The following is a 14,441-nucleotide window of genomic DNA, read 5'->3' on the forward strand; positions in this document are numbered from 1 at the left end:
GTCCGTCGTCCATCGTCTGTCGTCCGTCGTGCGACGATAAACTTTTTACATTTTCGTCTTCTTCTCCAAAACCACTGAAGCAATTTCAGTGAAATTTTGCACAAAACTTCTAAGGCATAAGGCCAATTAAAATTGTGAATTATATGACCCCCACCCACTATGGGGCTCTGGGAAGGGTCAAATTGACTAAAACTTCAAAATATCTTCTTCTCCACTCACAGATATGGTAGAATCAAATACTCTTTATGGATAGAAAGGTCTCAAGGCCCTCTACAAAAAGTGTGATTTATATGACCCTGGAGTATCGGGTTTTCCCCTGGGGTGGGGGTTCAGTTTACTTTAGTTTATATAGGGAAAGCACATTTTTGAGCATTATTTGGTCATTTGTAATAGGAAATTAGTCAAACGTCGTCAGAATTATTCCTATGAAATAACCATTGAATCCTATTAACACATTTTCTATGACTGACCCCCAGGGGCCTTAGGGGCGGGGCCAAAAGGGGTCAAATTAGCCAAAATTCAAAAATCTTCTGAAATTCTGTAACTGTTAGAATTAGATAGTCTTCATTGATAGAAGGGTCATCAGGTTCCTCTCAAGAATTGTGAATTTCATGGCCCTGGGGTCTCAGGTTTTCCCCTGGGGAGGGGGTTAAGTTTACTATAGTTTATTTATGGAAAACACATTTTTAAGCATTATTTGGTTATTTGTAATAGGAAATTAGTCAAATGTTATCAGAATTATCCCTATGAAATGGCCATTGAATCCTATTAACAAATTTCCATGACTGACCCCCAGTGGTCTTAGGGGCGGGGCCTTAAGGGGTCTAATACGCTAAAACTTTAAAATTCTTTTTCTGAAATTTTGGAACTGGTAGAATCAAATACTCTTCACAGATGGAAAGGTCTTAAGGTCCTTTTCAAAAAGTGTGAATTATATGACCCTGGGGGTCTCAAGTTTCTCCCTGAGGAGGGGGTCAAGTTTACTATAGTTTATATAAGAAAAACACATTTATGAACTTTATTTGCTTATTTTTCATAGGAAACTAGTCAAACTGGGTTAGAATTATCAGCCTGAGATAGCATTTTACCATCTTATCAATATTGGTCCTAGCTGACCTTTAGGGGCCAGAGGGGCGGGGCCATAAGGGGTCAAAATGGCTAAAATTTCAAAATTATCTGAATTCACAGATTTGATGGAACCAAATAATTTTCATAGATTAAAAAGTCAAATTTATAAAATCACTGACTGACTTTAAGGGCCTGGTGGGCCAATATATAGTGTTTATATGTCTTTGTTTCATTCTGTATCCGAACTCAGGTGACCTTTAAGGCCCATGGGCCTCTCGTTTTTTAAATATCCTATAATTACCTGATATACACTAAAGATACTTTACAGATCCTAAAACTCTATGCCTGGGAGATGTCCTTTAAGGAGAAGATAGCTGCCGTGAGGAAACTAGAGCTGGCAGTGATCTGGAAGGCTGGCATTTACAACTGTGGGTTTATGTTCTCCTGGACAATTGCTCCTTACCTGGTAAGTCTGCATGAGGATTTTAGATGTATAGGAATTATCCAGCTTGATAAGATAAAATTAATTTACATTATATAAGATTGTGTTATATAAATATAGTCTATGGTGAGGGTGTTTTTGATGGTGTGAAACAGCATTCTTAGGTACGCTCAGCGAACCTGTGCACATCAAAACAATGAAACCACTCCCCGATGTAAATTAAAAGGTGTTTTGTTCATTTCACGTAATGTTTGATGGTATGAAAAATAAAACCCCAATATTCAAAACCACAGACATTGAATTTGTACATACATATACACCATAGATGGAGTACTTTAAGTGTTCAGTTGGGACTCTATGATATTTGTATTACTCTACACCACTGTCCATTATCAGTAACCTTTATGACTTTTATCTACACCACTGTCCAATATTAGGTCCCTTTCTGACTTTTATCTATACCACTGTCCATTATTAGGTCCCTTTCTGACTTTTATCTACACCACTGTCCATTATTACTTACCTTTATGACTTTTATCAACACCACTGTACATTATTAGTTACCTTTATGACTTTTATCTACACCACTGTCCATTATTAGTTACCTTTATGACTTTTATCTACACCACTGTCCATTATTAGTTACCTTTATGACTTTTATCTACACACTGTCCACTACTTTTATCTACACTGTATTATTAGTTACCTTTATGACTTTTATCTACACACTGTATGTCATTATTAGTTACCTTTATGACTTTTATCTACACCACTGTCCATTATTAGTTACCTTTATGACTTTTATCTACACCACTGTACATTATTAGTTACCTTTATGACTTTTATCTACACCACTGTCCATTATTAGTTACCTTTATGACTTTTATCTACACCATGTACTATTTATGACTTTTATCTACACCACTGTCATTTAGTTACCTTTATGACTTTTATCTACACCACTGTCCATTATTAGTTACCTTTATGACTTTTATCTACACCACTGTCCATTATTAGTTACCTTTATGACTTTTATCTACACCACTGTCCATTATTAGTTACCTTTATGACTTTTATCTACACCACTGTACATTATTAGTTACCTTTATGACTTTTATCTACACCACTGTACATTATTAGTAACCTTTATGACTTTTATCTACACCACTGTCCATTATTAGTTACCTTTATGACTTTTATCTACACCACTGTCCATTATTAGTTACCTTTATGACTTTTATCTACACCACTGTCCATTATTAGTAACCTTTATGACTTTTATCTACACCACTGTCCATTATTAGTTACCTTTATGACTTTTATCTACACCACTGTCCATTATTAGTTACCTTTATGACTTTTATCTACACCACTGTCCATTATTAGTTACCTTTATGACTTTTATCTACACCACTGTCCATTATTAGTTACCTTTATGACTTTTATCTACACCACTGTCCATTATTAGTTACCTTTATGACTTTTATCTACACCACTGTCATTATTAGTTACCTTTATGACTTTTATCTACCACTGTCCATTATTATACCTTTATGACTTTTATCTACACCACTGTCCATTATTAGTTACCTTTATGACTTTTATCTACACCACTGTCCATTATTAGTTACCTTTATGACTTTTATCTACACCACTGTCCATTATTAGTTACCTTTATGACTTTTATCTACACCACTGTCCATTATTAGTTACCTTTATGACTTTTATCTACACCACTGTCCATTATTAGTTACCTTTATGACTTTTATCTACACCACTGTCATTATTAGTTACCTTTATGACTTTTTATCTACACACCTGTCCATTATTAGTTACCTTTATTACTTTTATCTACACCACTTACCTTTATGACATTTTATACCTTTACACACTACCACACAACATCTAAATGGTGGAAAATAGCAAAAACTTTTCTGAAAATTAATAACAAATGACTCGTTATTCCACCATTACATCATAACAATACTCTTTTGTTCCATCCTCTTGATAAAATGCCATATCATCATCCTCAGATAATATTGATCCCTTACCTCTTGTTCCTCAGTCCCCCAATACACTAAGTAAACATTTTATTTCATGAACAGGATACGAGGGACCAACTCAACATACTTAATGATAAGAAACATGTAGGGCCAGATGATATTATTTAAAAAGTTATAAAACGTCTTTCCTCATCACTGATAACTCCATTGACTCTGTTATTTAAAAAAACATGACATCTGGTTATATTCCTCTGTCTTCGAAAATGGCTAATATTAATGCTATTTACCAAGGTAAAGCTGATATAAATGATGTTTCTAACTACCGTCCAATATATATTACTTGTTGTTTTAGTAAGATTTTAGAAAAAGATTATATTCAAACATTTATATAACCATTTACTGGAATTTGAATTGTTATCAAAATACCAGTCTTGATTCATTCCTGATGACTACTGTTTATCAACTATTATTTCCATGTATAATACTATTATTCAAAAACTTGACGAAGGTCTTGAAATTAGATCAGCATTTTTTGATTTAAGCAAGGCTTTTGATCGCGTATGGCATCCTGGCTTATTATTTAAACTTGAAAAATATGATATTAAAGGAATTCTCCTTAATTGGTTTAGAAACTACTTAAGTAATCATAAACATAGAGTTATGACTAAAGGCTTCTACTCTTCATATAGAGAGGTAAGTGCTGGTGTCCTACAGGGATCAGTCCTCGGTCCGTTTCTATTTCTGATTTATATGAATGATATTATGCAAATATAACATTTTGATGAGGTCGATACATGGTTATATCGACCAAAGATAAAATATTTACCGAGGACGTAGTCCGAGGTCGATATTTTTTCTGTGGTCGATATAACCATGTATTGACCAAAATCAAAATGCTATAATTGTTTTATTATTTTTCTGGATTTTTACATTTTAAAATGAGTGTGAAACTAAATGAGCATCGCATTTTAAATTCTGCTTCGTGATGACAGTTACAATCCTATGATTTTGTAACAAGTATTATTCAAAAACAACATATGAAAACAGTATCAATTGATGCACTTCAAGCTTTTATTACATGAACCAGGTGCATGCGTGTTTGTAAATTGCATACGTGTACATGTACTCCATTATACATGTAGCTTCATGTCTTAAGGACACAGTCAATTAAATGTATAGTTTGTTCTCCGTTGAAATAATACACTTCGACGTCAAACATATATTAACAGATCCAGATTGACATTAAGATACATTATCTTATGCTTAGTACTCCATTCCGTAAAATAAAAATCGTTTACATACAGTAGGATTATCCTAGGCCTAATGTTGTAAGTATCCTAGGTGGAATTTCAAAAATAAATATCAAACGTATTCACTAATCAATGGCTCCAGACGCCTAATGAATGTTATTCGATTATTTCATACTCTCCTACCGTGTTTATATTGAAACTTTAAAAGCTTAAACTGTAGGCCTGGTCATCAGCTGGAAGTCATCATCATCTTTGTAAGAAACCGAAACAATCAACGTCGTCTGTCACATTTTGTGGTTACGCTTCAAACTCAGGTCATCAAAGCGTTTGTTTCAAAGCGCCAGGAACACGAAGCGTTTTAGTAACGTAGACGATAACGTTATGTAATGGATAATTTCCGAAAACCTGTCCATTATTAGAGAGAATGGATAGTACCGAGCCCGCAGGGCGAGGTACAATCCATTCTCTCTAATAATGGACAGTTTGAGGAATTTATCCTACTTAAAACCCATCATACCACTACTCACTACCTTGCGTACCCTGTTTGAGAAATGGGACATCCCATTTCAGGAATAGCACAGGTGTTCACTCACCTGTGACAAATAATGGAGTAACAGTGTTGAGATGCATGCACAATCATTTAGTTTTACACCTTTGGAGGTACAACAGTGTTTTTGAACATGTCGGATAGTGATATTACCTTGCCCGGCCATCATTTAGGGATGTACGCAGCTGTGATTCAGATGATATAACGTTCTAACTGGAGTAATGGTGTGCCTGTTTAAAGTGACCAATTTATTCGCACAAGGACAGGTGCATTGTCTAACTTTACATCAAATACATACAAGCAAGGTGAGTTTTCCCTACAATTTAAACAACTGTTTTTCCTAAAAAAAATCGACCATACGCATGTTATAGATATGATAAAACAAATCCATATCTGATTGCTATGATAGCATTGCACTGGTATACTGTGAAACCTGTCTAATCCGACACCATGTGGGAGCAACTTGTGTGGTCAGATTATTCAGGGTGTAGGAAAGTCAGATACTATTGTATACTATTGTTGCTATTGTTGAATACGGAACAGTTACAAATAGGATGTAGGGAAAGCAGGTGTCAGATTAGACAGGTTTCGCTCTTAAGTATATTATGTTTAACAATAATCATCAGATTATATGTTATAAGGATTGTGAGATATCTGAGCTAAAAGACTGCGTATTATCCCAACTCGGTCAAGAATCTAGAATTCTATTCCTCGTCAATTACAAGTTTTAAAAATATGTAACAAATAATAATGCAAGACTCTAATTATGTTTTTTTTTTAATTTTCAGAACAGTAACAGCTAGGAAGGGGAAGTAATGATTTCAATGGAGGAATGAACATAAATGTAAAATTTTGGACAGTCAAATAAACATGTTTGGTTTTCCTTACAGCAGCGTTTTTTTCCTTTGTTCAAAATAGACTGTCCATTATTTTGGGGAATAATGGACAGTGGCCCTATAATAATGGACAGTGAGTTACATAATGGACTCCGAGGTGTCCATTATGTAATATAATGGTCATATACAACAAAGGAAGTTTTACTAGCTGGGTTTTAACTAAAAATAACCGTGCAATATACTTTTTCTATAAACTACTTCCGGAAAATCGCGCAATATAGTTTTTATCGGTGATCACGTGGCGTGTTTTTGACCAATGGGAAGTGACAAAAAATCCAGAAAAATAATAAAACTGAATATATAACAAATTAAAAACGTCTTTTTGCTGATGATACATCTCTTTTTATTAAGTAATAGATACTACTCCGCTAGAAGCAGCTACTAGTCTACCTAATGACTTAGAAAATGTAAATGTATGGTCCAATGAATGGGATATAAAGTTTAATCCTTCAAAAACAGAATCTATAACTTTTAATCGGAAAAGAAATATTATCATTCCTGATATTGTTTCTTAAATTGAAACTGTGGAAAATGTATCTAATCATAAACATCTTCGTGTTTTCTTCTCTGAAGATGGTAAGTGACTTCATCATATAAATTTTATCTGTAATAAAGCAAGTAAGCGTATTAACTTACTTAAGTCTGTTAAATATAAAATGAGTCGCAAAACACTCATCACAATATAGAATGCTTATATAAGACCCATACTTGAATATGGTGACATCGTTTTTGATAACATGAGGAAGCAATAATTGAATTACAGGACTCCGTAAGGGAACCTCTCACTATAAACTTTATTCTGAACTTGGTTGGGACACCCTTGCTGCAAGACGAAAAAAACACACACTAATTCTCTTGTACAAAATTATTACAGGAGCTGCTCCCACTTACTTAACACAATTGATTGAACCCTTTTTAAATAATGTAAATCCACATTTATGAAAAAATGAACGAATCTTTACAATACCTTTATGCAGGACAACTGCATATGCAAAAAGATTTTTTACCATCTACAATTGGAGATTATAATGAACTTGCAGCAAGGTTTGACTTATCTAATATCACATCATTAGACCAATTTAAGCAACTCCTAAAAAGATCTGTAAGTGACATTACCACATGATAATGCTCATGAAACAGGTCAACATTATTTTCTTGACTGTGTGAAACATGATAATCCACGCAGAACTTTAAAAGATAAATTATTTGATGATAATCACAGCCACTACAATCGAGATAAGATTATATCAGGTTGTTGTGAATGTGATGATCAGGCCAATAAATATATATTTGAATGTACTATTGAGTTTGTAAGATCCACAAATAGATTTCCGAGCTTATAATACAGTACATAAAAGCAGTTTTGTTAATTTTCCATTTTAAACCTGAAATGTAAAATAAAATATAAATACATTGATTGTACTACACAATAGTAAATAATAAGATCACTGTGCCTCTGATCACTGGTTGCTATTCCTCCATATTGATCTAATGGGTGATTGTGTTTGATTCTTTGAATATTTTATACTTGTATGCATTATGTATTAATTATAACAATTACTATGCAGTGTTGTTTAGGTGATAACTAAATTATGTTTTTAGTTATAAACATTAATATGAATTTTCTGGAGATGGATTAAGTTAATCATCATGTTATAATTATGTCTTATATTTTCTAACACTATAATTATATAACAGTTAAATGTAGCTTAACCTATATGTACTTTTAAAAATCTTTCAAAGTGTATTCATAAATACAACAACACTGACTTACTCTCCTTAACAATCTTACTTTAAATACAGAATCCAGTATCCATGACTGGCCCCAAAACTCATGGGTGATGACCAATGGCTAGTAAGCCGATATGGACATTTTTTGGTCTGTATACTATGGGTAGAGGGAAACCTTTCATTGAATACTTGATTCCGTACCAATAACCTTTTAAAACCTGGTAATTATCTTCTATAGACATACAGTTTTTAAACATGATTGAAGAAATATATGTAACTACAAACTTCCACATTCAAATCTTGTATCTGATAATTATAATATGTTTATACTGTTATATATTGTAAACAACACTGCGTATCTTAACTTATATATCTTCTGTCTTGCTATGTACTAATTGTTACTTAGGGAGAGCACTTATATAGACTTTGCCTGTTGTTCAATCCCTTTTCAAATAATATTTGAAATAAAATTTGTTGAAATTGAATCTGTGCCTTATTAGGTGTCGTTGGCGACCTTTGTGACGTTTATCTACACCTCTAATACCCATTACCTGGACCCTCAGACTGCCTTCGTTGCAATCTCCTTGTTTAACATACTCAGATTTGCAGTCAACGTTGCCCCTGCAGTTATCTCCGAGGTTGTCACGGTAAGCAGTTGTCTCTTTAATTACATAAAACGTATAAAAGTTATCTTGGCGTAAAACAAAAATTGAGATTTTAACTTTATTTCAGAAAAAAATGGATTTTGAATCTTTGATCCAGCGACATAAAAGGATGTTACCATTACTTAATTTTTTGGTCATCTGACCCGAATGGTCATGATGACCTATAGTCGTCATGTTTCGTCTGATCCGCCGTGCGCCGTGCGCCGTGCACCGTGTGTTTCACATTTTGAACTTCTTCTCAAATTTTACCAGTGCAATTTAGCCGAAACTTGCATGAAATGATCCTGACATGGTCCCGACCAAGTGTTGTTATTTTTGCGGGTCGATCCAGAATCCAAGATGGCCATCACAGCCGCCATCTTGAAAACAAAATTCGATTTTTTTTCTCAAGTTCTACCTGTACGATTTGGCTGAAACTTGCATGAACTGATCCTGACATGGTTCCAACAAAGTGTTGTCGTTTTTTTGGTCGATCCGAAATCCAAGATGTTTGTCACGGTCGCCATCTTGAAAACACATTTTGAACTTCTCCGGTGTGATTTGGCTGAAATTTGCATGACCTTATTTTAACATGGTCCCGTTGAAGTGTTGTTATTTTTGCGGGTCGATTCGAAATCCAATAAATTCGCCACAACCGTCATTTTGAAAACACATTTTGAACTTCTTCTAAAGTTATACCGCTGCAATTTGGTTGAAACTTGGCTAAAATGATCCTGATATGATCTTGTCAAAGTGTTTTTCTCTGGTTGAAGATGGCTACCATGACACCATATGTAATTGATTTCCTATATGACATTTGCCAAAGAATCTATGATGACTCTTAAGGCCCTTGGGCTTCTTGTTACAATTCATATTTTACCAATCTCTCTCAGAAGACATGGCAATAATAAGATGTCTGTTTCTACGGACATATTATACAGTAGATAGAAAAATAACATATTTCAATCAGCAGATATTCAATTTTTTGCTCACTTGATATTCAAGCTACTCCTGCTAACGTGCCGTATTATTCCTACTGATACATAAATTTATCATGATTTTCGTTGCGATATGTTTTCTACTTGCAGGCCAATGTCTCTGTAAAGCGTTTAAGTAAATTTCTCAACAGTGACGACCTAGATAGAAAAAGTGTGTCTCATGACGCTTCAGAAGGTAAGTATCCACAGATTGTTAGCGACGTTGTTAGTTCCTCAACAGTGACGATCGTGATAAAACGTGTTTCATGACGCCCAAGAATGTATATGTGTAGATCAGAGACATAGTTAGTTCCTCAACAGTAGCAACATTAATAAAGCGTGTCTCATGACGCCCCAGAATATAAGTATCCACCGAGAGATGTGTAGATTAGAGACATGGTTAGTTCCTCAACAGTGACAACCTTGATAAAGCGTGTCTCATGACGCCCCAGAATGTAAGTATCCACCGAGAGATGTGTAGATTAGAGACATGGTTAGTTCCTCAACAGTGACAACCTTGATAAAGCGTGTCTCATGACGCCCAAGAATGTAAGTATCCACCGAGAGATGTGTATATTAGAGACATTGTTAGGTTCTCTACAGTGACGACCCAGATAAAGCGTGTCTCATGACGCCCCAGAATGTAGATATCCACAGAGTGATGTGAAGATTAGAGACATGGTTAGGTTCTCTACAGTGACAACCTTGATAAAGCGTGTCTCATGACGCCATAGAATGTAAGTATCCACCGAGAGATGTGTAGATTAGAGACATAGTTAGTTCCTCAACAGTGACAACCTTGATAAAGCGTGTCTCATGACGCCCAAGAATGTATGTATCTACAGCGAGATGTGTAGATTAGAGACATGGTTAGTTCCTCAACAGTGACAACCTTGATAAAGCGTGTCTCATGACGCCATAGAATGTAAGTATCCACCGAGAGATGTGTAGATTAGAGACATAGTTAGTTCCTCAACAGTGACAACCTTGATAAAGCGTGTCTCATGACGCCCAAGAATGTAAGTATCCACAGAGAGATGTGTAGATTAGAGACATAGTTAGTTCCTCAACAGTGACAATCTTGATAAAACGTGTCTCATGACGCCCAAGAATGTAGATATCCACCGAGAGATGTGTATATTAGAGACAAGAATAGGTTCTTTACAGTGACGACCCTGATAAAATGTATCTCATGATGCCCCAGAATGTAAGTATCCACCGAGAGATGTGTATATTAGAGACATGGTTAGGTTCTCTACAGTTACAAAATTGATAAAGCGTGTCTTATGACGCCACAGAATGTAAGTATCCACCGAGAGATGTGTAGATTAGAGACAGGGTTAGGTTCTCTACAGTGACGACCCTGTTAAAGCGTGTCTCATGACGCCCCAGAATGTAAGTATCCACCGAGAGATGTGTAGATTAGAGACAGGGTTAGGTTCTTTACAGTGACGACCCTGATAAAACGTATCTCATGATGCCCCAGAATGTAAGTATCCACCGAGAGATGTGTAGATTAGAGACAAGGTTAGGTTCTCTACAGTGACGAACCTGATAAAACGTATCTCATGATGCCCCAGAATGTAAGTATCCACCGAGAGATGTGTACATTAGAGACAAGGTTAGGTTCTCTACAGTGACGACCCTGATAAAGCGTGTCTCATGAGGCCCCAGAATGTAGATATCCACAGAGTGATGTGTAGATTAGAGACATGGTTAGGTTCTCTAGTTACAAAATTGGTAAAGCGTGTCTCATGACGCCACAGAATGTAAGTATCCACAGAGAGATGTGTAGATTAGAGACATGGTTAGTTCCTCAACTGTAACAACCATGATAAAGCGTGTCTCATGACGCCCAAGAATGTAAGTATCCACCGAGAGATGTATAGATTAGAGACATGGTTAGTTCCTCAACAGTGACAACCTTGATAAAGCGTGTCTCATGATGCCCCAGAATGTAAGTATCCACTGAGAGATGTGTAGATTAGAGACAGGGTTAGGTTCTCTACAGTGACGACCCTGATAAAACATGTCTCATGACGCCACAGAATGTAGATATCCACAGAGTGATGTGTAGATAATAGAAATGGTTAGTTCCTCAACAGTGACAACCTTGATAAAGCGTGTCTCATGACGCCCAAGAATGTAAGTATCCACTGAGAGATATGTAGATTAGAGACATGGTTAGGTTCTCTTCAGTGACGACCCAGATAAAGCGTGTCTCATGACGCCTCAGAATGTAGATATCCACAGAGTAATGTGAAGATTAGAGACATGGTTAGGTTCTCTACAGTGACAACCTTGATAAAGCGTGTCTCATGACGCCATAGAATGTAAGTATCCACCGCGAGATGTGTAAATTAGAGACATAGTTAGTTCCTCAACAGTGACAATCTTGATAAAGCGTGTCTCATGACGCCCAAGAATGTATGTATCTACAGCGAGATGTGTAGATTAGAGACATGGTTAGTTCCTCAACTGTGACAACCTTGATAAAGCGTGTCTCATAACGCCCAAGAATGTATGTATCTACAGAGAGATGTGTAGATTAGAGACATGGTTATATTCTCTACAGTGACCACCCTGATAAAGCGTGTCTCATGACGCCCCGGAATGTAGACATCCACCGAGAGATGTGTAGATTAGAGACATGGTTATATTCTCTACAGTGACCACCCTGATAAAGCGTGTCTCATGACGCCCCAGAATGTAGATATCCACAGATTGATGTGTAGATTAGAGACATGGTTATATTCTCTACAGTGACGACCCTTATAAAACGTGTCTCATGACGCCACAGAATGTAGATATCCACCGAGAGATGTGTATATTACAGACAAGGTTAGGTTCTCTACAGTGACGACCCGTATAAATCGTGTCTCATGACGCCACATAATGTAGATATCCACAGAGTGATGTGTAGATAAGAGACAAGGTTAGGTTCTCTACGTTGACAACCCTTATAAAACGTGTTTCATGACGACATAGAATGTAGATATCCACCGAGAGATTTGTATATTAGAGACAAGGTTAGGTTCTCTACAGTGACGACCCTGATAAAGCGTGTCTCATGACGCCGCAGAATGTAAGTATCCACCGAGATGACATTGTTAGTTTTCACTGATGACCCTGATAAACAGAGAGATGTGTAGATCAGGAAATATTATATCTGTACTTAGTCATATATTTTGTATTTGTCATATGATGCAGTTGTAATCAGGGATGGATAATATCTGTATTTGGTCATGTATGTTCTATTTGACATATGATGCAGTTGTGATCAGGGACGAAGAATATCTGTACTTAGTCATGTATGTTCTATTTGACATATGATGCAGTTGGGATCAGGGACGAAGAATATCTGTACATAGTCATGTATGTTCTATTTTATAGGTGATGCAATTGTGATCAGGGATGGAAAATATCTGTACTTGGTCATGTATGTTCTATTTGACATATGATGCAGTTGTGATCAGGGATGGAGAATATCTGTACTTAGTCATGTATGTTCTATTTGACATATGATGCAGTTGTGATCAGGGACGAAGAATATCTGTACTTAGTCACATATGTTCTATTTTATAGGTGATGCAATTGTGATCAGGGATGGAGAATATCTGTACTTGGTCATGTGTGTTCTATTTGACATATGATGCAGTTGTGGTCAGTGACGAAGAATATCTGTACTTAGTCACATATGTTTTATTTGACATATGATGCAGTTGTGCTCAGGGATGGAGAATATCTGTAGTTGTTCATGTATGTTCAATTTGATAGGTGATGCAGTTGTTATCAGGGATGGAAAATATTTATACTTGGTCATGTATGTTCGATTTGATAGGTGATGCAGTTGTGATCAGGGATGGCGAATTTCTGTGGGATGAGGATATTGGAACTACTCTATCAGAGTAAGTGACCCCATGTTTAACTGTTTAATTGAAAATAGAAATAAATCTTGGTCCAAATTGTTTTTTTTAATTGATATCTTCGAACTGTAAAGTCGAAGTGTAAAGTAGTAAAGAAGACGTTTTTAGATTACAAATAGTGCAAGTGCTTTTTTCGATTTTGAAATTCGATGTATGTTCACTAAGTGTAATGTGAAAATTGATAAGCTACGCGACCATACCAAGATAATTAAAACAACAATTTTATGTAAATATTTGAGCTACCAGTTTTAATGTTCATTGATATGAGACGTAATTATGTACTTTTTTTGTTTAGCATTAACATTCATGTCCCAGTGGGTGGCCTGGTGGCCGTTGTTGGACAGGTGGGAGCTGGGAAATCTTCCTTGGTGTCGGCCATTTTGGGAGAGATGAAGAAAGTAAAAGGAAAGGTTAATGTGAAGGCAAGTTTCATATTTCTATTAACCAATTCAGATATACTAGAGAAACTAAAAGAACAAAGCATCAATTAAATGAGAGGAAAGGTCGCATAATGGAAGCATTCAAGCTTAAAGTAAAGGTATGTGTGTCTACCGATAAGTAAAATTTAGATATGACTCTGAAAAGTATAACATAGACTAAGCTATGGAACTTTTTGTTTAAGAAAATAAAATAAAGACAAAATGTCATATTTGTTATACAGGGCACTGTGTCATACATACCTCAACAAGCCTGGATCCAGAATGCAACATTAAAAGAAAACATCCTGTTTGGTGAGAACTTGCACCAGCAGCGTTATGACGAGATAGTTGAAGCATGTGCCCTTGTCTCTGATATAGACATGCTCCCTGGAGGGGACCAAACAGAAATTGGAGAAAAGGTCAGAGTTCATAACCTCTGTTACTAATTATTTTTCGTGATGTGTTTAATTGTTTTTTTTTTCGATTTTTTAAAATACTTTAAAGTTGAAAAAATCCAGTAACATGTGTTTCCTTTCTA

At 35.7% G+C, this 14,441-nt stretch overlaps 1 protein-coding gene across 1 annotated transcript in view; it reads left to right on the plus strand.

Moving 5' to 3' along the window:
- The window catches only part of LOC138314328 (ATP-binding cassette sub-family C member 3-like), a 67,710-nt gene that overhangs the window by 30,087 nt on the left and 23,182 nt on the right, over positions 1-14,441 (plus strand). Inside the window, exons 4-9 of the mRNA XM_069254615.1 lie at positions 1,397-1,534; positions 8,438-8,584; positions 9,670-9,754; positions 13,400-13,466; positions 13,780-13,906; positions 14,146-14,322. Coding sequence (XP_069110716.1) covers positions 1,397-1,534; positions 8,438-8,584; positions 9,670-9,754; positions 13,400-13,466; positions 13,780-13,906; positions 14,146-14,322 — 741 coding nt within the window. The remainder of the gene's footprint in view (positions 1-1,396; positions 1,535-8,437; positions 8,585-9,669; positions 9,755-13,399; positions 13,467-13,779; positions 13,907-14,145; positions 14,323-14,441) is intronic.

This window comes from Argopecten irradians, chromosome 1 (genome assembly GCF_041381155.1).
Source record: "Argopecten irradians isolate NY chromosome 1, Ai_NY, whole genome shotgun sequence".
Taxonomy (NCBI): domain Eukaryota; kingdom Metazoa; phylum Mollusca; class Bivalvia; order Pectinida; family Pectinidae; genus Argopecten; species Argopecten irradians.